At 46.8% G+C, this 24,931-nt stretch overlaps 1 protein-coding gene across 2 annotated transcripts in view; it reads right to left on the bottom strand.

Moving 5' to 3' along the window:
- Positions 1 to 5,908: 5,908 nt before the first annotated feature.
- Positions 5,909 to 24,931, bottom strand: part of LOC139272927 (guanylate-binding protein 1-like) — a 64,344-nt gene continuing 45,321 nt past the window's right edge. Inside the window, exons 7-11 of one of the 2 annotated variants that reach the window (XM_070889050.1) lie at positions 23,587 to 23,876; positions 22,231 to 22,350; positions 20,564 to 20,773; positions 11,983 to 12,085; positions 5,909 to 7,669 (exon numbers count right to left, since the gene is read on the bottom strand). In XM_070889050.1, the coding sequence (XP_070745151.1) occupies positions 7,590 to 7,669; positions 11,983 to 12,085; positions 20,564 to 20,773; positions 22,231 to 22,350; positions 23,587 to 23,876 (803 nt within the window). In that variant the 3' untranslated portion in view covers positions 5,909 to 7,589. The remainder of the gene's footprint in view (positions 7,670 to 11,982; positions 12,086 to 20,563; positions 20,774 to 22,230; positions 22,351 to 23,586; positions 23,877 to 24,931) is intronic. The other variant, XM_070889051.1, reaches the window with a different exon arrangement.

A 24,931-nucleotide genomic window follows, 5' to 3' on the forward strand; every position in this document is an offset into this window, starting at 1 on the left:
GGCTGAAAAAGAGCTATCCAGCCGAATCCCACTTTCTAGCTCTTGGTCCGTAGCCTTGCAGGTGAGGGTTTCTGCCACACATAAAACTCACTGCCTCTACCACACTGTCAGGCAGTGAGTTTTATATACCTATCAACCTCAACTCCCCTCGAATCCTTCAACCAATCACTTTAAATCTATGCTCCTGGTTATTGGCCTCTCTGCTGAGGGAAATAGGCCCTTCCTATTCAATCTTCCTCGGCCCCCCATAAATTTATACACTTCAATTGTCTCCCCTCAGGCTCCTCTGTTCCAAAGAATACAACCCCAGCCTATCCAATCTTTCCTCATAGTTAAAATTCCCCAGTCCTGGCAACATCCTCGTAAATCTCCTCTGTACCCTCTCTAGACCAATCTCATCTTTCCTGTAATGTTGTGACAAAAAATGTATGCAGTACTTTAGCTGTGGCCTGTGTTTTATACAGTTCAAACATAACCTCCCTGCTCTTAGATTCCATGCCTCGGCTAATAAAGTAAAGTATCCCGTATGCCTACTTAACCATCATATCTACCTGTCCTGTTCCTCAAGGGATCTGTGGACATGCACTCCCACGACTATCTGTTCCCCTACACATCTCAGTATCCTACCATTTATTGTGTATTCCCTTGCCTTGTTAACCCTCCCCAAATGCATTACCTCACACTTCTCCGGTTGAATCCATTTTCCACTTTTCTGCCAACCTGACCAGTCCATTGACATCTTCCTGCAGTCTACAGCTTTCTTCTATCAACCAGACGGCCAATTTTTGTATCACATGCAAACTTCTTAATTATACCCCCTACACTGAAGTCTAAATCATTGACATATTCGAGAAGCAAGGGACCTAGTACTGAGCCCTGCGGAATCCCACTGGAACCAGCCATCCAGTCAGAAAAACACATGTTGACCATTACGCTTTGCTTCCTTTCACTGAGCCAATTATGGATCCAATTTGCCACTGTCCCTTGTGGGAGCTTATCAGAAGCCTTGCTAAAAGCCATGTAGTCTATGTTATGTATGTATTCAAACCTCACCAAAATGTAAGACTTGTGACTAGGGGGCACACCTGTGGGAGATCTAAAGGTCACCTGTGCACCCTGGGGCAAGCAGGTATCAGAGGTGATTCACCATGCTGCTTCCCCACTCTGGAGTTTGAATAAAGAGACCAAGCTCAAACTGTTGTGACCTTGAATATAGTCCTGTGGATTTATTCTGAACATAACAAATTGGCGACGAGTAACGGATCAAGAACTGTCACGGGGTAATGGCTACCGTTGGTATCCTTGAGAGGTCTGTTGAGGGTGATGATTAGGAAGCCTTCATTGAGCGCCTCAACCAGTACTTTGTGACCAATGAATTGGACATGGCTGAGACGGTGATTCTCCTCACCGTATGTGGGTCTTCGATATATGGCCTCCTCAAAAATTTGCTAGCGCCAATCAAACCAACGGACAAGTCTTACACTGAGCTGTGTATGTTGGTTAGGGAACACCTCAAGCCAAAAGAGAGCATCCAGATGGCCAGGTATCGCTTTTACACGCACCACCGCTCCGAGGGCCAAAAAGTGGCGAGTTTTGTTGCCGACCTAAGACGCTTTGCGGGACAGTGCGAATTTGCAGGATCTTGGGGGAAATGTTACGGGACTTTCTCGTGCTTGAAATTGGCCACGAGGTCATTCTTCGCAAACTGTTGTTTGCCGAATCCCTAGATTTGAGCAAGGCCATCACGGTAGCCCAAGCTTTCATATCCACAAGCGATAACACGAAACACGTATCTTCACAGAATCGAAGCTCACCGGCAAGTACATAAAATAATGTTTTCAGCAGGCAGAACGGCACAGGGCAGGGCCCATACGACTGCTGAGACCAGACCTAGGCCTAGAGTGACTCAGAGTACGCCGTGGGGCGTGAATGTGTATCCATTAGCACCATGTTGGTGCTGTGGGGGCAGTCATAGAGCTCATCAATGTCAATTCAAGCTGTGTGTGCGCAAGGGCTGTGGAACAATGGGGCACCTCCAGCGAATGTGCAAATGACCAGATTCACCACGTGGCAGAGTCAGGAGAGGACGACCGATCCAGCGAGGATCACACTGAACGAGCAGGAGAGGCAACTGAACCTGAGGATGAAGAAGTATATGGGATACACACCTTCACCACCAAAAGCCCTCCGATAAGGTTAAAAGTTGAACTTAACGGCACTCCAGTCTTCATGGAACTAGACACGGGACAAGTCAATTAGTTATGAGCCAGAAGGCTTTCGAGAGGCTGTGGAGCGACAAAGCACAGCGACCCGAGCTGATCCCGATTCAGGCAAAGCTGCACACCTACACCAAAGAACTGATACCAGTTATTGGTGGTGCGGACATAAGAGTATCCCATGAGGGAGCGGTGCATGATTTCCCACTGTGGATTGTTTCAGGTGATGGGCCAATGCTGCTTGGCAGGAGGTGGATGGGGAAGATTCGATGGAACTGGGAAGACCTCTGCATACCTTCTCCGACGAACGATGTCTCCCTTGCTCAAAGACTGAGCAAGCCCCCACCTTCAGCTGAACCAGGCATCGAAGTGCAGATCCATTTGCAGATCCCCGAGGCACAGGCCGCTCATCACGACCACGAGGAGGTAATGATAAACCGAGCAGCGGTACAGGCACAGTACTTACCACCCGAAGACGATGACCAGGTCGAGCATGTGGAGTGGGACTCCGGCCAAAACGATCCATATGCGTCTTCCCGATGCCAGAGGCAAAATCCCTGGGGAGGAAGATCGCAACAGTCGTCATCACGGACACGGACGGAAGATCGTCCAGACCACGGGCGCGTCCAGACCGCGGGCCGAGAGAGTGTCCAGACCGCGGGCCGAGAGAGTGTCCAGACCGCGGGCCGAGAGAGTGTCCAGACCGCGGGCCGAGAGAGTGTCCAGACCGCGGGCCGAGAGAGTGTCCAGACCGCGGGCCGAGAGTGTCCAGACCGCAGGCCGAGAGAGTGTCCAGACCGCGGGCCGAGAGAGTGTCCAGACCGCGGGCCGAGAGAGTGTCCAGACCGCGGGCCGAGTGTCCAGACCACGGGAGTTCACCGCAACGGAATGGAGGAATGTGTCGCCCAGCAAGGAAGACGACTGGGTTTGGGGCAAAGGTAAAGGTGCGGCCGCTGAGAAGGACAGGAACCCATCACGTTCCAATAAGTTGTTTGCACTGTATAACCCATGTGAGCGCTCTTTTGCAGCCAATGATGTATCATTATATGGGGTCAGGGGGAACCTTACAACAAGCTAAAGTAGCGGGCGAACCCCAACCAGTTGTATATGTATCTGACAAAGTATTCGTAGCAAGTGAGATGTTACCGCAGGGGGTCGGGAGTGTTGTGCAGCAAGCAAAAGTAGTGGGCGAGCCCCAAACGATTGTACATGTATCCAATAAGTTAACCAAGGGAGCAGCCTGTGTTCATGGGACTAAAGAGACGGACCAAAGCGTGCCCCAATATGTGCTCGAGTCAGACAAGCTGCTCACCCCACAAGTTTGGGAGAGCAGAGGCACCATTATCGATGTGTTGTTTCGAGAATGTCTAACACTGTGCACTTTAACATGATCAGCCACGGACTAGGCACTGAGAACGGTACTAATGCCCTCAGTTGGCTACCATCGCTCACCACCGGGGTGGAAATGGCGCAGCCTGCAGACCCACTCTCGGTCGAAGAAGTGCTAGAAAGCGAGGGGTTAACTGTAACGGACCCCCAGTTTAGGACCTGGACCAACCTGCCAAAGGTGAACTGCTAGACGGGATGTTGCAACCTATCCGTTGCAAAGACGAAAGGCCCATCCCAATGTTGCAAAGGCAGGGAGGCTACACACAGTCGGTGGTCTGGGGCCCCCATACTACGGCCCAGGATCCACGGGGACCACTAGGCCTCCCGCCACTACCGAAAGTCTCAAGGCTATTGCGGCCATCCTAGGCTTGCTAGACCTCGGGGTCAGCGACAATAGCCCGGAGCAGGCAGCCCAAGTCACTAAACCAAGCACCACACGCGTGTCACGGTAGACTCCCGACAGACCCGGCTATCCCGGGTGCTATCACTCAGAGCCGAGCCCTCCGTATGCAATCGGCAGAGAATGCACCATGATTGCATGGCCCTCCACGCGATATCAGAATAAGTGATGTAGACCATGTTCAGGGCCCCAGTTGGGCCACTAGCACTGCATTAGCCAAGGGGTGGGGGGTGGGGGGAATGGAGTGTATGTGATAAAAACGGAGTGTCTGATTGTGAAACTATGTACCGGGCTAACGTGTAAAGCATTTGGACAAGACCAAACTGCAAACTACAGATAACCAGGAACCACGGTGAAAGGACCAGGCCCCCAGCGACTCACTAACACAATCGACCTCACTGTCAACCACGAGGATGAACCCACCATGTCAGGACTTTAACCCAGACGATCGGCCCGGGGACGCAGGGCGCCAGATCGCCTCAACTTGCAAATAACTTGTACATAAGACTTTGGGGGGGGGGGGGGAGGGGGGGCGGGGAAAGTGTTATGTATGTATGTAAACCTCACCAAAATGTAAGACTTGCCACTAGGGGGCACACCTGTGGGAGACCTAAGGGTTACCTGTGCACCCTGGGGCAAGCAGGTATAAAAGGTGATTGACCATGCTGCTTCCCCACTCGAGTCTGAATAAAGAGACCAAGGTCACAACAGTTTGAGCTTACAATACAGTCCTGTGGATTTATTCTGAACATTACAGTTTACATCATATACGCTACCCTCATCGACCTTCCTTATTACCTCCTCAAAAAAATTCAATCAATTAGTCAGACATGACCTTTCCTTAACAAATCCATGCTGACAGTTCTTGATTGATCTGTGCCTTTCTCAATGGTGATTAGTATTGTCTCAATATTTTTTCCAATAATTTGCCCGTCACCAAGGTTAGGCTGACTGGCCTGTAATTATTCGGTCTCTCCCTTCCTACCTTTTTAAACAATGGTACAACCACACTTGTAGCCAGAGAGGATTGGAAAATGAGGGTCAGAGCCTCCGCTATTTCCTTCCTTGCTTCTCTTAACAGCCTGGGATACATTTAATCCGGGCCTGGTGATTTATCTACTTTCAAAAATGCTAAAGCCCTGAATGTTTCCTCGCTCGATATGCTCATCTCATCTAATATTTCATACTCCCGCTTCTTAACTACATTGCCTGCATCGTGCCCCTCTCTTTTGTGAAGATAGACACAAAGTATTCATAAAGAATCCTACCCATGTCTTCCGCCTCCCCACACAAGCTTCCTCTGATAGACCCTATTCTTTATTTAGTTATGCTCTTGCTCTTTATGTATTTATAAAACATTTTGGGGTTTTCTTTGATTTTACTTGCCAATATTTTTTCATTCCCTCTCTTTGCTTTCCGAATTTCCTTTTAAATTTCACCCCTGCACTTCCTGTACTCCTCTCGGCTTTCTGCAGTATTGAGCCCTCGGTATCTGACATAAGCTTCCTTTTTTGACCTATCCTACCCTGTTTGCCCCTTGACATCCAGGCAGCTGTAGATTTGGGAGTCGCTTTGTGGGAACATACTTGCTGTAAAAAGGTGATGGGAGCTGATTTAAGGGAGTTGGACAGATACTTGAGGATGAGGAACTTGTAGGGTTATGGACAAAAAGTGGGAATTGGGAGAAAGCACGGTTGCTCTTTCAAAGAGCCAGCACAGGCACGACGGGCTGATTGACCTCCTCCTGTGCTGCAAGTTTCTATTATGCTAACTGGTATTTATAGCATCTTTAATCCAGTAAAATGTCCAAAGAATTTTAACACGAGCAGTCAGATAAAATTTGACCCGTGAGTGCCCCTAATAAAAGGAGTAACAGATGACTCTCATTTAACACACGTTAGGTACAATAATACACTGTATTGAAAGGAATTCAATCCCAAGTGAGCAATTCAATTTTAAGTTTATTTTTGATTATGATTTAAAGAGCCAACATTTATTCTCATTTCAATTCAGTGACCTGCAGTCACTCCTTACATCAGGTTAGATATAACAGCACAGTTGGACAGAGAAAGGTAGGGTTATCAGCCCCTATTTAAAAAAGGAGGCAGACAAAAAGCAGGAAACTATAGACCAATTAGCCTAACATCCGTGGTTGGGAAAATGTTGGAGTCCATTATTAAAGAAGCAGGAGCAGGACATTTGGAAAAGCATAATTTGGTCAGGCAGGCAGCATGGATTTATGAAGGGGAAGTCATGTTTGACAAATTTACTGGAGTTCTTTGAAGATGTAACGTTCAGGATGCATAAAAGGGAACCAATGGATATGGTATATTTGAATTTCCAGAAGGCATTTGACAAAGTGCCACATAAAAGGTTACTATACAAGATAAAAGTTCACGGGGTTGGGGGTAATATATTAGCATGGATAGAGGATTGGCTAACAGAAAACAGATTTGGGATAAATGGTTCATTCTCTGGTTGGCTAGTGGGGTGCCGCAGGGATCAGTACTGGGACCCCAACTATTTACAATCTATATTAACGACTTGGAAGAAGGGACTGAGTGTAACGTAGCCAAGTTTGCTGACGATATACAAAGATGGGAGGAAAAGCAATGTGTGAGGAGGACACAAAAAATCTGCAAAAGGACATAGACAGGCTAAGTGAGTGGGCAAAAATTTGGCAGATGGAGTATAATGTTGGAAAGTGTGAGGTCATGCACTTTGGCAGAAAAAAGCAAAGAGCAAGTTATTATTTAAATGGAGAAAGATTGCAAAGTACAGCAGGACCTGGGGGTATTTGTGCATGAAACACAAAACGATAGGTACAGCAAGTGATCAGGAAGGCCAATGGTATCTTGGCCTTTATTGCAAAGGGGATGGAGTATAAAAGCAGGGAAGTCTTGCTACAGGTATACAGGGTATTGGTGAGGCATCACCTGGAATACTGCGTGCAGTTTTGGTTTCTATATTTACGAAAGGATATACTTGCTTTGGAGGCAGTTCAGAGAAGGTTCACTAGGTTGATTCCGGGGATGAGGGGGCTGACTTATGAGGAAAGGTTGAGTAGGTTGGGTCTCTACTCATTGGAATTCAGAAGAATGAGAGGTGATCTTCTCGAAACGTATAAGATTATGAGGGGGCTTGACGAGGTGGATGCAGAGAGAATGTTTCCGCTGATGGGGGGGACTGGAACTAGAGGGCATGATCTTAGAATAAGGTGCCACCCATTTAAAACAGAGATGAGGAGAAATTTCTTCTCTGAGGGTTGTTAATCTGTGGAATTCGCTGCCTGAGAGCTGTGGAAGCTGCGACATTGAATAAATTTAAGACAGAAATAGACAGTTTCTTGAACGATAAGAGGATAAGGGGTTATGGGAAGCGGGCGGGGAAATGGAGCTGAGCCCATGACCAGATCAGCCATGATCTTATTAAATGGCGGAGCAGGCTCGAGGGGCCGTATGGCCTACACCTGTTCCTATTTCTTAAGAACATATCATTAATGAATGTCGCGGTGGACAAGAATTCCTCCATCATCTTGTTTGAGAAAGTAGTTTACTTTCCCTGAGCTTCCCTGAGTCGTGTGTTCAGTAGCTGTTGGTTTCCTCCAATTTCTGACTCAGTGTTCGTTTTTCTTGTTCACTGAAAGCAAGAAGTTGCTTCAGAGCTGTACAAAATCAAATAAAAGTTATTGATGGCAGAGTATCAATATAAAAATGAAGAAATTGGGTTGAATTCCCACGTGCATTGCATTGATCGACTGTGGTAATTTGTGCAAAGAGCCACAGAAATGTTTTCCGGGGATTCTGTGGCTCAGCCCAAGGAAATGGAGCAGATCTGGTGACGTCATTCATGATGCGTTTTCAGCTGGGATCTTTAAAAGGGACCATAGTCACATTATATTTGAAGTTTTATCTTGCATAATGCTGTCAGTGCACTACAGCATTGGAGTACTGCAACCACTGACAGTGACAGCACAGAAGCAGGTTCTCTGATGACTCCCTCCATATGCTTATGGAGGAAGACACAATTCCCAGGAAGGCCCTCTTCCCTCCCAATGGGCGGAAGGGACCTCCCCAGGAGACCAAGACAGCCTGGTTGCAGATTGCAGAGGAGAACACAAGCAGCGATGTGGTCAGGAGGACCTGGGTACAGTGTTTCAATTATCTCATTAGATCAGAAAACGTTAGAACAAAGCCACACTCAACTTCATCCTGCTGTGCCTCTCATCACATCCCATCACACTCTGCCTTCCCTATCCTACTCCTGCACATCCTTACACCAACAGACCTTGCACCTCCACCTATCCCTCTCTTATCTACATCATCACATCCCCATCTCACTAACCACCCCTCACACTCACCCTCATCCTAGTGCAATCATACCAACTGACAACACACAGGAGTAGCCACTTGAGTGTTTTATCAAACTTTTATTTAAAGTTTCTGTTAATGTGGTGTCAAACATAAAACTCTTTATTTCCAACACTTGGACAGATTTGTGTGCACCTTTGGAAGTGGCTTAGGGAGTTGCAGTGAATGGTGAGACATAACAGTAGCCCCCGCAATGGTGAGGAGTGTGAAAGGAATGGCTTGGGCATTGTGGGGATGCTTTATGGTGTTGGTGTGGGTTGTGCCAACCTGCCTCATCATGTGACAACCATATGGGTGTACAGTGTAAAGTTAACTAAATCTGGCTATGATGAGGCTATCCATGGCCCCCCGGGTGGCAATGTGCTTGGGTGCTGATGCCCTGTGTCCTGTGCAGCATCAGGTGATTGCGGAGAAGGTTGGTGGTGTGCCTGGTGCTGCTGGCGTTGGGGCTTATTGTGGTCCGATTCTGAGGACCAAGGTGAGACAGTATAAATGGTACCCAAATTGATGAAATAGATGGCAGGTGAAGTACAGATGACAGAAGCATTCTGTCAATAGTGAGAGAGTTCTTCCAATGAGGTGAGACTGGATGGAGACTTTGCTGGAAAGACTTGCGGCCTGTAGAAGCTGTGCTGGAAATGGACTGAGCAACAGCTTCTGCCTGAGGAAAGTGATCATCTGTCAGCTGGGAGCTTTTACTGTATCTCATGCTATCAAGTTATCAGCTGGAGCAATGACCAAAAAACTCCCACCTCAGTTTTATAGACGTGCGTCCCGAGCTGTGTGAATCCCATGGCCGTGCAGGGAAATTTACAAAGTAAGTGAAAAAAGGCTCTTAAGAGCCTGTAAACTTCACCCGATAATCACTTCAATTGGGTCTCCCACTGCAGCCAGTCGAGTTGGCTCCACAATAACAGAGGTGCCTGGGGGAAAGGCACATGGGAGTGAGATGACAGCGGGTTATTGACATGCTGTCAAAAATAATTTTCCCACTCGACCTGTCACCGATCACGCCCACTACCACCCTGGAAAATTCTCTGTGTGTCTGTTACTGTCTGTTCACCGAGTGTTTGACGAAACTAGTTCTGAGTTGTGATTGGCTTCCTATGACCAAATACCACGAGAAATTCTGAAGGATTTCCTTGGTAGAAGCCTTCTTAATTCTGTTGAGATGTAAGTGGGAGTGTTTAGTGTCTGGACCCCTGTTGAGTGTTGGTTTTAACCAGATAGTTACTGATCCTGGGCCCAAGGTGACTGCTTCAGTGTTGAGATCTGTGCTGGAGGGACAATGAAAAATCCTACAAGTCTTGGAGTGGCAACAATTATAGGCCTGTTAGTCATGCTGGACTAAAAAAAATAAGAAAGAAAGGGAAGATAGATTATGAGAGTAAATTAGCAAGAAATATAAAAACAGACAGCAAGAGTTTCTACAGTAAAAAGGAAGAGAGTAGCTAAAGTAAAAGTTAGTCCCTTGGAGGATGTGAGCCCTAGAAGCCGTAATGTGGCCCAAAATTCTGATCAGGCCCTGGATGGGACTGGGGCAGGACCTGGTTGTATTCGATTCCTGAATTTTCCTTGCAGCCATTTTCAGGTGGGAGCCCCGGATTGTATTTTCCACCCGTCACACTACATCAAAAGTGTAAAGTGGTAGAGACAGAAACACTCATCACGTTTAAAAAGTACTTGGATGTGCATTTGAAGAGCCGTAACCTACAGGGCTACGGATTTAGTGCTGGAAGGTGGGATTTGGCCACGATGGGCCAAAATGCCTCCTTCTAGGTCATAATTTTTCTATGATTCTATGAGCCCGTCTGGGGAGTTCCCAGGCTCCTCCTGAAATTTCACCCTTTGCAGCCTTAAAAGGCCTTGGCAGAACTCATGGCAGTTGGGAGCTGGTCTGCATCCCAATATAGCCCAGGGGAGGTCCCAAAACCTTTCTTGCCAAAAGTAAATAAAATGCCCTAAAGTTCTCTGAAGATTTGAAATATCTTTCCGTTCTGTTGGGCCCTTCCTGGACCTTCTCGGGGTTGGGGCAACATGGCACGACTCTTGTATTTGGGACTTCCATCAGGGTCCACGCAGCTGCAGTGTCCACCCGGAGCTTGCAAATAACTCCATCCCCGTCACTGGGCACTGGATCAGTCGCAGGCTTGTGCATCGTGCTGGAGGATCCTGAGTGAGGCTCAGAAGACCCGAACATCAACATTGCCCCAACTCAGCTAATGGGCACAAATATCTTCCAGTTGGTGCTTCTTTCAAGAACATTCCTGAGAGCACTTGCAACTGAAACTTAATTCCTCGGGCCAGCTGAAGATGGAGGTGTGCTTTATAGCAGTGCCATGTCTCCCTGTACGTACACATGTCAAGCTCGCACATCCTTCCAGACAGTGACCCTGAGCCTTCCAGTGAAGAAGACACTTGCCGTCCTCTTTTACTGAATTTGTACCAGGATTCAGCTTCTAAAGGTCGAGCGGTGTCACCAGACCGTGTCATGAGTGTTGATCTGGATATAAACTTTGAAACAGACAACTGAGATTGACATATTAGGAATCAAGCAATTGGGAAAAAAACAACCAACTTACTGGGCCAATTGTCAGTTGACACAAGTATTACTTGGGGCAAAATGGTGTCAATGAATAAGCAAACCTAAACCATCATGAAATGTAGAGAAGTGAAAACTACTACAGAACTCTTCCTGGACTATAGAAAACTAGACCACATTGAGACTGAAAAATATCAACACTAAATAGGAAAACCGAAGCTTTTGGGTTTACAGACCACCCAGGGCTGCTGTTCAATGAGGGCATGATTCAGATTGAAACCTCATGTACAGCTGAATGGGGAAGATCAGCTGGCCAAGGTGGCAGTGTAATGACATGAAGCATTTCAAGCTGCAATGTTCCCAGAGGAATTTCCTCGGTCAGAGGGTGGCAATTCCTATTTGTATAGCGAAATGAAATGAATTAGGAACACTCAAATGATAAAAATATTAATGCCACCAAGTTTAAACAAATTCTAATTTACTGAATAGGAGGTAGAAGTATTCAGAAACACTGGGGGTCATTTTCATTTTGAACAGGGGAGGAAACCAGGCGACTGTAGACGGTCTACCCATTATACATCTGCCTGAAACTCCTTGCCACTGACTTCAATGGAAACTTAGTGATTCTGCCTCTTTAAACCAAGAAGAATGGTCAGAGATTGCCAGGTATACGACAGGTGGCCCCGCCTAAGGAAAATTCCCTTCACATGTGAGGCTTTTACTCTTTCAAACAAAAAACGTGACTAATTATTGCCCATGTTGAACGTCAGACAGTACCTTTCACCAAATTGCCAACAGAACCATAAACATAATCCTACAGAAGTGAGAACATTCACTGCTGTATGTTAGAAATAAGAGACACTCAGTAAATAGGAGGCAGTAAATCCGAATAGGATGCTTATAACCTGCTTGAGCCTTTGACTCGTGATGTACAAGTACATGAACCCTTTGCTCGTGAATTCATTCAGAGGCATCGGTTATTCTGTACACATCAACAGTCAGTCAGTCACCATCGTTCCAATATTAGGGTGAAACACAATCACTAAGAGCAAAAATGCAACTTGCCTGTTATCTCCCTCTCTTTATCCGCAATGAATTTATCCATCAGTTGAACCATTTCTGATTCAATCATTTTTTCTTTCAAATATTTTTCTAAAACTTCATTTGCCTGTTTTGAAAATAAAACATGTTAGTGAAAGATACCTAGATGTGCACTGTGAATATTATCATGGTGATTAGTATAGGCAGGGTAACACCTTCCTGAAATACAAGAGTTTTGTCATTCCCAACGGTCTTGCAAAAGAGATAGGAGCCAGTTTTGAAATGGTTGGTGAACTTCCAGATCAACTTATTCAAAGGAGCAACTGGACATTAACATCATGATATTTGTTTCTCAGTACCTAGAGGGATTAATATTTCTACATACAACCAAAAAATCATGATCATTAACTTTACATCATCTGTGACAGATGTATTGAGCCTGCCCATCACAGCAATTCCATTCTATCTGTACCCTACCTGCTCATTGAGGGTACCAGGTTAATTTGAAGGATGAATCGGCAAGTTGAGTCCCTCATCCAGCCTTTGAATTCAGTTCATTCAGACTCTTACAACTACTCAATCTGAGTTATTGAATTTTTCTATGTTAACTAAACTGGAAAGTGGTCGGTCCATCTGGCACCAGTACTAACCCCAACTGGAAGATTATATCGGAAGCTGAATGGATCGAAACCAGACATAACAGATCGACAACACTGTGTTTATACCTGGTAATCAGATGTAACCAATCTGAAAATCTGTCTTAGGACATGCCAGTGTTAAATGGTTCCCCTCTTGGATAAAATCTGGGTACGAAGGTTGATTTTGTAGTCAATCGAGACTCGGAGATTTCAAAGATTGACCTGGGAGACTACAGCTTTCCCACATCACTGTCCCGGGGCACAAAAGTAATGGAGGTGTCTCCATTGCTGATTATTAGTATACACATTGCTATATGTTTGGGAGCCTTATAATCATATCCTCAATTAGAAGTCCATGGGGCTGAGATTCTGGACGTCGATAATATTTCAAGATTAGATTGGACAGGGTGGTGAAGGAAAAGGGTTTGAAGGGATATAGGAAGAGGGTGGGTTAATGTGGTTCGGACTATTTACTTGCGTGGAGGGTAACATGGATTGATTGGGCTGATCGGCCTGTCTCCATGTTGTACTGTAACTCTGTTTAAAGGCATTTAATCTGCCACAATCTGCAATGCTGTGCATTGTGAAGCAGTTGCTCGGAGTGGATTGTAAATGGAGACGCAGTTTGCTGCCTCTGCATTTATTCTGCCAGCCACTGGGTTTGTCAGACATTTTGTTGCTCAAACAACCCTTGCATTATAAATACTAGCTGCTTTTGTAACCCCCCCATATGCAATCACCTATCTTTAAATGCCTACCTCTCTTTAAATGTACCCATCGCGCACACAATGTGTTGATGTGGCCCATGTGCTCACCTACACTTGAAATGAAAACGCTACAATTCAGTGGGTTCAGCAGCACACTCGTGGTTGGATGGCCACTATCCATGTACCACTGGCTAACGCCCAATTCGGCCAGTGTGAAGTACATACCCTGCTTGACAAATCTTCTGGAATTTTTTGAGGATGTTTCCAGTAGAGTGGACAAGGGAGAACCAGTTGATGTGGTATATTTTGACTTTCAGAAGGCTTTCGACAAGGTCCCACACAAGAGATTAATGTGCAAAGTTAAAGCACATGGGATTGGGGGTAGTGTGCTGACGTGGATTGAGAACTGGTTGTCAGACAGGAAGCAAAGAGTAGGAGTAAACGGGTACTTTTCAGAATGGCAGGCAGTGACTAGTGGAGTGCCGCAAGGTTCTGTGCTGGGGCCCCAGCTGTTTACATTGTACATTAATGATTTAGACGAGGGGATTAAATGCAGTATCTCCAAATTTGCGGATGATACTAAGTTGGGTGGCAGTGTGAGCTGCGAGGAGGATGCTATTAGGCTGCAGAGTGACTTGGATAGGTTAGGTGAGTGGGCAAATGCATGGCAGATGAAGTATAATGTGGATAAATGTGAGGTTATCCACTTTGGTGGTAAAAACAGAGAGACAGACTATTATCTGAATGGTGACAGATTAGGAAAAGGGAAGGTGCAACGAGACCTGGGTGTCATGGTACATCAGTCATTGAAGGTTGGCATGCAGGTACAGCAGGCGGTTAAGAAAGCAAATGGCATGTTGGCCTTCATAGCGAGGGGATTTGAATACAGGGGCAGGGAGGTGTTGCTACAGTTGTACAGGGCCTTGGTGAGGCCACACCTGGAGTATTGTGTACAGTTTTGGTCTCCTAACTTGAGGAAGGACATTCTTGCTATTGAGGGAGTGCAGCGAAGGTTCACCAGACTGATTCCCGGGATGGCGGGACTGACCTATCAAGAAAGATTGGATCAATTGGGATTGTATTCACTGGAGTTCAGAAGAATGAGAGGGGACCTCATAGAAACGTTTAAAATTCTGACGGGTTTAGACAGGTTAGATGCAGAAAGAATGTTCCCAATGTTGGGGAAGTCCAGAACCAGGGGTCACAGTCTGAGGATAAGGGGTAAGCCATTTAGGACCGAGATGAGGAGAAACTTCTTTACCCAGAGAGTGGTGAACCTGTGGAATTCTCTACCACAGAAAGTAGTTGAGGCCAATTCACTAAATATATTCAAAAGGGAGTTAGATGAAGTCCTTACTACTCGGGGGATCAAGGGTTATGGCGAGAAAGCAGGAAGGGGGTACTGAAGTTTCATGTTCAGCCATGAACTCATTGAATGGCGGTGCAGGCTAGAAGGGCTGAATGGCCTGCTCCTGCACCTATTTTCTATGTTTCTATGTTTCTATACCCTGAAGGGACCAAGGCAGAGACACTAACTAGATCTTGGGGCCGAAATTGGCCCTTTTTATAGCTCCGTTAGTGCCTCCGGGGGGTGGTAGTGTGGGGGACACTAACGGGGCGTAATGCCATTTTAGCCCGGGGAAGGATGGGGCGGTGGTGTCTCCGGGGAAATTGCCCCAGAGGTTTGCAAGTCATTGCCGTGCACGCCGACCCCTTACTGCCCCCCACACCGAACCCTTTGCGCCCGGCGGGGGAAATTGCTGCACGGGCTGCGATGCTGGCGGATATCTACCACCGGGGTGCCCCTGAAAGCGCAGGCCTTTAACGCCCCAGGCCGCTATTTTATTTTGTCGCCCGGCTCTTGCGAGGGCCACCATTGTTGGGCCGACTCATCGACTGGGCCGCCATCATTCTTTTTGACAGATTTCATGCATCCCCGGGAGAAGGACATCCACGGGGCAGAGATTGGGTTATTTGCCCAACTCTTGCTCAGCGAATGTCCTTCAAACTCTTAAGCCTGGTAAAAGCAGGTGTAGAGACTATTTTTACCAACGTAAGAATTTTAAAACATAGAAAAATTAAATTTAATCACTAATTTTTATATTAAAAACCTGTCTATGAAAGTAAGTTTATTTTTAATCATATTACAACATAGAAAAATAAAATCCAAAAAATATAATTTCTACAACATTGAATTAATTTTAAATGTGAGGTTTTTTTATTTATTGTGTTGTGTTTGTGTTTTGGGGGGTATTCCCATTGATAGTAATGGAGCTCATACAAATGGAGTTCCCATTATTATCCATGAGAATACTCGATGCTCATTGGTGGTCCAGGCCCACGTGATCTCAGGATACACATCCGTAAGTGAAGTACATGTTCCCGTACGTTGCACAGTGAATGGAGGCCTCCAACCACAATCGTACGTTCCTCCGCAACCACCAGGTACTTTCGTTAAAAAACATTTGGTCAGAGGCGTTCGCCTGCAGGAAGCCTCTGACTACAATTTCTCCCCAATGATACGAGAGCCCCATTAAAAGGTCAGAATAAACAGCAAGGGCAAGAACATTGGCAAATAAAGAACAACGGTGAAACTGTCAGAGGTAAAAGAGGTGGGTGCTGTTGGTTAGACTGAATGATAAGTGACGGTTGCCATGGCTATGATGAAGGAACAGATTGGAAGAGAGGCGACAGGCCGGGGAAACTCTGAGCTTCACAGAAAGAGTCAAAGGATGGGCTATCAGCTACAGCAGGAGGGCAGGGTTGGGAGCAAACTTGATATCCAAGAATATCACTTTCACAGCAGGCTACATGTTTGTGACTTGTTTAACAGTGCATGGTTCCCACACCTGTCAAAGATTTTAGCGATGTTTAAGTCAATGACATAATTCGCCAACGTGTTCAAGAGCTGTGTTCAAGAAGTGACACCGTTGGAATGACTGCCAAAACCACACTGATAACCATGGATATCAGTATCCGTGGATATCAGGGATCACTTGAGATTTAATAGCAGCTTGCATTACTTTAGTTAGTACCCGATGTTAGAGCTATTGGGTGATAGCTTGAACTGGTGAGAGCTACCATTTTGCTGAGGATAAGATGTACACAAGCAAATGTCCAGAGAGAAGAAAAGGTCATAGCAACATAGAAAATAGGTGCAGGAGTAGGCCATTTGGTCCTTCGAGCCTGCACCACCATTCAATAAGATCATGGCTGATCATTCACTCAGTACCCCTTTCCTGCTTTTCTCCATACCCCTTGATCCCTTTGGCCGTAAGGGCCACATCTAACGAACTGGCCTCAACAACTCACTGCGGTAGGGAATTCCACAGGTTAACCACTCTCTGAGTGAAGAAGTTTCTCCTTATCTCGGTCCGAAATGGCTTACCCTTATTCTTAGATGGTGTCCCCTGGTTCTGGAACTCCCCAGCAACGGGAACATTCTTCTTGCCTCGAACCTGTCCAATCCCGTCAGAATTTTACAAGTTTCTATGAGATCCCCTCTCATTCTTCTAAACTCCAGTGGATACAAGCCCAGTTGATCCAGTCTCTCCTCATATGTCAGTCCTGCCATCCCGGGAATCAGTCTGGTGAACCTCCTCAAATTAGGAGAGCAAAACTGAACACAATATTCCAGGAGTGGCCTCCCCAACGCTCTGTACAACTGCAGTACGACCTCCCTGCTCCTATGCTCAAATCCTCTAGCTATGAAGGCCAACATGCCATTTGCCGCCTTCACCGCCTGCTGTACCTGCATGCCAACCTTCAATAACTGATGTACCATGACACCCAGGTCTCGTTGCACCTCCCCTTCTCCTAATCTGTCACCATTCAGATAATATTCTGTCTTCCTGTTTTTGCCACCAAAGTGGATAACCTCACATTTATCCACATTATACTGCATCTGCCATGCATTTGCCCACTCACCTAACCTGTCCAAGTCACCCTGCAGCCTCTTAGCATCCTCCTCACAGCTCATACTGCCACCCAGCTTAGTGTCATCTGCAAACTTGGAGATATTACATTCAAATTCCTTCATCTAAATCATTGATGTATATTGTAAATAGCTGGGGTCCCAGCACTGAGCCCTGCGGCACTCCACTAGTCACTGCCTGCCATTCTGACTCTCTGCTTGCTGTCTGCCAGCCAGTTCTCTATCCACGTAAATACATTACCCCCAATACCATGTGCTTTAATTTTGCACACTAATCTCTTGTGTGGGACCTTGTCAAAAGGCCTTTGAAAGTCCAAATACACCACATCCACTGGTTCTCCCTTGTCCACTCCACGAGTTACATGCTCAAAAAATTCAAGAAGATTAGTCAAGCATGATTTCCCTTTCATAAATCCATGCTGATTTGGACCGATCCTGTCACTGCTTTCCAAATGCGCTGCTATTTCATCTTTAATAATTGATTCCAACATTTTTCCCAGCACCGATGTCAGGCTAACCGGTCCATAATTCCGTTTTCTCTCTCTCTCCTTTTTAAAAAAGTGGTGTTACATTAGCTACCCTCCAGTCCATAGGAACTGATCCAGCATCAATAGAATGTTGGAAAATGATCACCAATGCATCCATTATTTCTAGGGCCACTTCCTTAGGCTGCATCCCAGAGTACTTATCGGGCCCTGGGGATTTATCGGCCTTCAATCCCATCAATTTCCCAAACACAATTTCCTGATTAATAAGGATTTCCTTCAGTTCCTCCTTTTCGCTAGTCCCTCGAACCCCTAGTATTTTGTGAAGATTAATTGTGTCTTCACTAGGGAGCAGGGTGGAAAAGACAGAACAGGGGAAGGCAAGTTCAGAAGCACATGTGCAGAGGAAGATAGAAGGACACACTTGAGGACCAGATGTCACATCGGAGGCCAGAGAGCAGAGGTTCCAACAGGCGTGCTGAGGATATTTCTGTGGGGGAAAAATGCGCAGCGCCCCGTTCAGGGGTGACAACAGACATGAGGTGGGATTTCCTGCGCCAGGCAGTAAAAGGGAATATTATTTGAATGGGGAGAAATTACAACATGCTGAGGTGCAGAGGGACCTGGGGGTCCTTGTGTATGAAACTCTTTCCCAAAAAGTTAGTTTGCAGGTGCAGCAGGTAATCAGGAAGGCGAATGGAATGTTGGCCTTCATTGCGAGATGGATGGAGTACAAAAGCAGGGAGGTCCTGCTGCAAATGTACAGGGTATTGGTGAGGCCGCACCTGGAGTACTGCGTGCAGTTTTGGTCACCTTACTTAAGGAAGGATATACTGGCTTTGGAGGGGGTACAGAGACGATTCACTAGGCTGATTCTGGAGATGAGGGGGTTACCTTATGATGACAGATTGAGTAGACTGGGTCTTTACTCGTTGGAGTTCAGAAGGATTGGAGGTGATCTTATAGAAACATTTAAAATAATGAAAGGGATAGACAAGATAGAGGCTGAGAGGTTGTTTCCACTGGTCGGGGAGACTAGAATTAGGGGGCACAGCCTCAAAATACGGGGGGAGCCAATTGAAAACCGAGTTGAGAAGGAATTTCTGTGGAATTCTCTGCCCAAGGAAGCAGTTGAGGCTATCTCATTGAATGTATTCAAGTCACAGATAGATAGATTTTTAACCAATAAGGGAATTAAGGGTTATGGGGAGAGGGCGGGTAAGTGGAGCGGAGTCGACGGCCAGATCAGCCATGATCTTGTTGAATGGCGGAGCAGGCTCGAGAGGCTAGATGGCCTACTCCTGTTCCTAATTCTTATGTTCTTATGTCCCGCCCAGCTCGCAATATTGGTGTTACCTCCACCCTGAGAGCAAGTGGAGCACAAAATAACACACTCCACTTGCTCTGTTGGGCACAAGCGGGCGGAAGCGAAATGAGAGGGGAGCAGCGCTACACGCTGGGAGGCATAGCACTGCTGCGTGGAAAGGGCCCTCCCCTTCATTAAAGGGGAGGACCATGCTGCTGACTCTGCGGGCTCCTACCTGGGTCACCGGGGAGAGAGCAGCCATGGTATCGGCCCAGCACGCCAGCGGAGTGCCATGCTGCACAGACCCAGAGTTCAACGGGCCGTGATGGGCAAGTCGGCCGATTGTTTTTAGTGCGAACGCCACGTCCCCTTTAAGTAGTGCCCTGCGAATGGCCTGCAGCCCGGTCCACGCCTCGTTAAGCTGGCATCGCCCGGAGCAGCTTCAGGGGGCACACCTGAACTTTTGCTCCGTGGCGAAAACAGGTCACCGCACACGGTGATGGTGTTGTCATCGTCAGCACAGCGGAACAGGGCTCTACCTGTTACTGCTGCTGCTAAACTCCCGTGGAATTTAGCGGGAGGCCTTAGTGGCACCGCGCCTGGCATAAAGTCACTTGTGCCCCATTACCCCCTTCGTGGGTGCCCACGGAAGATGCAAGCGACCCGATTTTCCACCCCTCTGTTTTTCTATTCTTCCTACCAAAGTGAATAACCTCGCAGGTTATTCGCAGAAAGGAAGCAGAGCACACCCAGTGCTGGAGGGACCTGGACCATCTCTGTACCCCAGGCCTGACATAAAGAGCAATGGACAGTGTGAAAACTAGAGGCACACCTACCATCTTAAGGATACTTTACAGCTCCTGAGACTGGAGCACAGGTACAGACCGCCAAGGCCTGGTCACTTGGTACACTACCTTTGTCCAGAGTTAGCTGAGCACATTCACTGAAACTAAACCAAAGAGTAAGTTTGGTGGGGCTGTGTTGTTGGCTCAGAGCCTTGTTTCACCAAACGCCGGGGTAGGAAATCAAGCAGGGAAGTCAGCATTCCTGATTTGCCGGTGATATCTGGAACACTGTGAGTTGGGAACGCTGCTATCTGTGCCCAGATCTCTACCTGCACTCCCCTCGAGTGAGGCTCCACAATGGGAGCACAGCCTGGGGAAGTTTCCCCTCAATTGAGAAAGGGTGTGCACAGGCATTAAATGCTGTACAGCCGTATGAAGTTATTTTGAACGTTTCTGAACTAATTCCTGTAAGGGGAGGAGGGAGGAGAAAGTACATTGTATTGGCCGCCACGTTTCCTACATTACAGCAGTGACTTCAAATATAGCTCACTGGCTGTAAAGTGTTTTGGTATCCTGAGGTCGTGAAAGGTACTGTAGAAATGTGACTTTCTATTAATTCCTGGGCAAATCACTTCTAAAATCAGAAACATTCAGAACATTACTCCAACCAAAATCACCAGCTCACACTAAATATTCAATACTTAGTTATCTTTGTAAAACTTTATCAGTAAGTTCACTTCTGTTAAATACCTGAATTTCATTGCCTGCGTCAGTGCGATATCTTCTCACCATTTCATTTCGATCGCACACATATCTCTGATACCCGCCAATCACTGCATAGTCACCTGCCTTCAATTTGTCGTCCACGGATTTAGACAGAGATTTTAAGAGATTTTTGCATCTGTCTGTCGATTCTTTATTTTGTTCATAATGTTTAGGGTCATGACCCTGGAGACTGTCCTGAATCAGAATTGGAGACACAAGCTGAATGTGTAATTACTGACTAAATATGTTTACGGTACATTAGAACTCTACCAACAGTTCGCTTTTTTATATTATTCATTCTCAGGCAACACCACATTTATTGTGGGTTTTTAGGTCAATTCACTGTGCAGTTAATGGTCAACCACGTTGGTGTGGGACTGGAGTCACATATAGGCCCTCAGTTGGGTTTTTAAAACAATCCAACAGCTTCATGATAACTTTCACTGATACCAGCATTTTATTTCCAGGTTGTTAAAAATTGAATTAAAATTCTCAAGCAGCCATGGTGAGATTTAAACTTACTTTCTCCAGGATCACTGATTCTGCAACATAACCACTACATGTACCCCTACATGTAGGCCCCGACCTACGTGAGAACACCAGTGGCAGGTCAGGGCTATATAAGGAGCGGAGGTACGACGGCCCGCGAGCAGTGTGGAGGCCCCGACCTACGTGAGAACACCAGCGGCAGGTCAGGGCCATGGGAGGAGCGGAGGTACGACGGCCCGCGAGCAGTATGGACGCCCCGACCTACGTGAGAACACCAGCGGCAGGTCAGGGCTATATAAGGAGCAGAGGTACGACGGCCCGCGAGCAGTGTGGACGCCCCGACCTACGTGAGAACACCAGTGGCAGGTCAGGGCCATGGGAGGAGCAGAGGTACGACGGCCCGCGAGCAGTATGGACGCCCCGACCTACGTGAGAACACCAGCGGCAGGTCAGGGCTATATAAGGAGCGGAGGTACGACGGCCCGCGAGCAGTGTGGACGCATGCCATTTCAGGGAACAGCACAAGCTGGTGCAGGAGGTCGACGGCAGCAAAGAGTGACGTCATCAAGGTCCAGGTTGGTGTTTGGAGCGTGGGCAGATACAGCAGGAGCGGTGAGATACTGTGGAGGTATGTGATCGGGGCCCAGGAGAAGTGTGAGTTTGGGGCCAGGAGCACGGGCCAGCCCACACTGCGATATGTGCGTGCACTAGGTCCGTGCAGCAGAGCAGGTCTCCAGTCGTCTTGGTTAATCCTTGGCACTGGACCAAGACCTAGCTCTGTCAAGCCCGTGTGGTGGCTGGTGTGCAACGGTCACCCCACGTTAAAAAATTCCACGCACAGGCATCTTCCAACCTTCAGCGTGTAGTTCAGGATCTGGAATATTCGGCCCTTCATTGAAACACCTGTGAACTCATCCTTTTTTGGTGTGGAAGCAAGTCATCCTCGTTTTGAGGGACTGCCTATGATGATGATGATGTACCCCTACAGTGCATTGGACTATTCGTTGAATGACAGTCATGCTTGTATTTCCCAAATATCTCCCACTCAGGTTTTGTTCAGCTGCACGTGTCGGCAGCCATCAGACCCGGACAGTGAGGCTGCACCCAGACCATAATATTCTTGGCCGACTCTCAAGACGTGTGCAGCCGGAGCTGGACCTCACCTGATTTTGGCCCTTGGTATCGCATGGCCGAGGCGTGTTGACCTTGGCAGTGTAGGAGTTTCCAGTCCGTGGCTGTGAGTACTGGGGCTCCCTCAGGAACCGTTCCTTACTTTCTTCCCTCTAAAATTGGAAATGTTGAGTTTAGTGAAGCAGGAAAGGTGAAGGGAACTGTGGAGGAGCCACTGCAAAAGTGCCTCCCCTTTTCTTCCTACATTACAACTGTGACTACACTTCAAAACTATTTCATTGGCTTTAAAAATATTTCCTCCATCATCGCTGGGTCAAAATCCTGGAAATCCCTTGCCAACAGCACTGTGGGAGAACATTCACCACACGGACTGTAGCGGTTCAAGAAGACCCACCACACCTTAGAATCGTACAGCACAGAAAGAGGCCATTTGGCCCATCGTGCTCGTGCCAGCTTTTTGAACGAGCGATCCATCCAATCCCACTCCCTTGCTCTTTCCCCATAGCCCTGCAAATTTTTCCTTTTCAAGTTTTTATCCAATTCCCTTTTGAAAGTTACTATTGATTCTGATACACCACCCTTTCATGCCCAGGGCAATTGGGATGGCCAATATACGCTGTCCTTGTCAGCGACACCCGCACCCGGAAGAATGCTTCAAACAAATAAACACAAGATATTTAAGAGGGAAGCTGTAACTTGGCATCTTATAAATCTGTGACATATGGCTTTTATTGCAAAGGGGATGGAATATAAAAACAGGGAAGTCTTACTACAGCTATATAAAGGTATTGGTGAGGCCACACCTGGAATACTGCGTGCAGTTTTGGTTTCCATATTTACAAAAGGATATACTTGCTTTGGTTGCAGTTCAGAGAATGTTCACTAGGTTGATTGTGAGGGGGCTTGATAAGGTGGATGCAGAGAGGATGTTTCCACTGTTGGGGAGAGACTAGAACTAGAGGGCACAATCTTAGAATAAGGGGCTGCCCATTTAAAACAGATAAATTTCTTCTTTCAGGGTTGTAAATCTGTGGAATTTGCTGCCTCAGAGAAGCTGGGACATTGAATAAATTTAAGACAGAAATAGACAGTTTCTTAAACGATAAGGGGTTATGGGGAGCGGGCGGGGAAGTGGAGCCGAGTCCATGATCAGATCAGCCATGATCTATTGAATGGCGGAGCAGGCTCGAGGAGCCGTATGGCCTACTCCTGTTCCTATTTCTTATGTTCTTATACTAGAAGTCCTGCCTAGTTTGTATCTAGGAGAGAGGAGAAAGGACAAAGATTGGTCCAATACTTTAATGCAATTAAACTGACTATTGGCAGTTCTGGGAATACATTCTGTACACATCTACATTTATCTTGCATTCTAACATGAGAGCACATACCTCCATCCCTCTCTTGTACTCTTCTGTATTGTAGGTCTTCTTACATGCAGACATGTCTGTCCGGGGTACTTTGTCATGTCTGTCCAGGGTGCTTTGATACTGCCCACCTGTTCCATGAAGATCCTGCATTTTGTTGATGTTTCTGTCGGACTGGGAGTCACTTGATGTTGCTCTAGGTGGCTCAGCTGCTTTTAAATTCTTGTCTTGGGGCCATGGTGGAACACTTTTGTTGGGGGAGATCAATCCACGGTTCCACAGACTGATACAATTTTCCACTAATGTACTGAGTGCTACAGGGAACAGAATGAGGGATGAATAGTAACTCTTACAACAGAAGCATTTTTAAGAGCAGACAAAGGCCAAATAGGCACAACAAGCACGTCCTTTCTCAAAGATCGACCTCACTTGACCTCCTTGCCCACCAAGCCCCTCAATCCCTTCTCTCCAGAAGTGCAAGAAATCATTTCTCATTCCCACTGTTGCTGCCTCTTCCAATGGACACCATCCCCACATTATTCCTCATCTCGGTTAGCCTTGAGAGATAACATTAAGCCTGATTTTGTTATGTATGTAAACATTACCAATGTGCAAGACATGCCACCAGGGAGCACACCAGTGGAAGACCCAAGGGTCACCTGCACACCCTGGGCAAGCAGGTCTAAAAGGCTGCCTCCTCACTCTGGAGTTACACTAAAGAGACCAAGGTCACAGCAGTTGAGCTTAAGATATACAGTCTTGTGGAGTTATTCTGAATGTAACAGATTTTCCTGCTTATTCTCTGCTATTTCAATTCTACTCCAACACCATCAATTAAGAACACAAGAACATAAGAAATAGGAGGAGGAGTAGGCCATTTGGCCCCTCGAGCCTGTTGCACCATTTAATAAGATCCTGGCTGATCTGATCTTGGGTGTACCGCCATTTCAGAAGGCCACAGCCTCGCTGCACCATCTGAAAAAAGCAGGTTTTGGCTCCACCTGGCAGAAGGCAGATTTTCTCGGTGGAATTTCGGTGTTGGGGCGGAACATCGGTGGTGCGACACAAAGATTAGTGGGAAAGCGGGTTGTGTAGAGGACACAGAGAGGCTGCAAAGAGATTGAGATAGGTTAAGCGAATGGGCTAAGGTTTGGCAGATGGAATACAATGTCGGAAAGTGTGAGGTCATCCACCTTGGGGAAAAAAACAGTAAAAGGGAATATTATTTGAATGGGGAGAAATTAGAACATGCTGCGGTGCAGAGGGACCTGGGGGTCCTTGTGCAGGAATCCCAAAAAGTTAGTTTGCAGGTGCAGCAGGTAATCAGGAAGGCGAATGGAATGTTGGCCTTCATTGCGAGAGGGATGGA

This window comes from Pristiophorus japonicus, chromosome 9 (assembly GCF_044704955.1).
Source record: "Pristiophorus japonicus isolate sPriJap1 chromosome 9, sPriJap1.hap1, whole genome shotgun sequence".
NCBI lineage: Eukaryota > Metazoa > Chordata > Chondrichthyes > Pristiophoridae > Pristiophorus > Pristiophorus japonicus.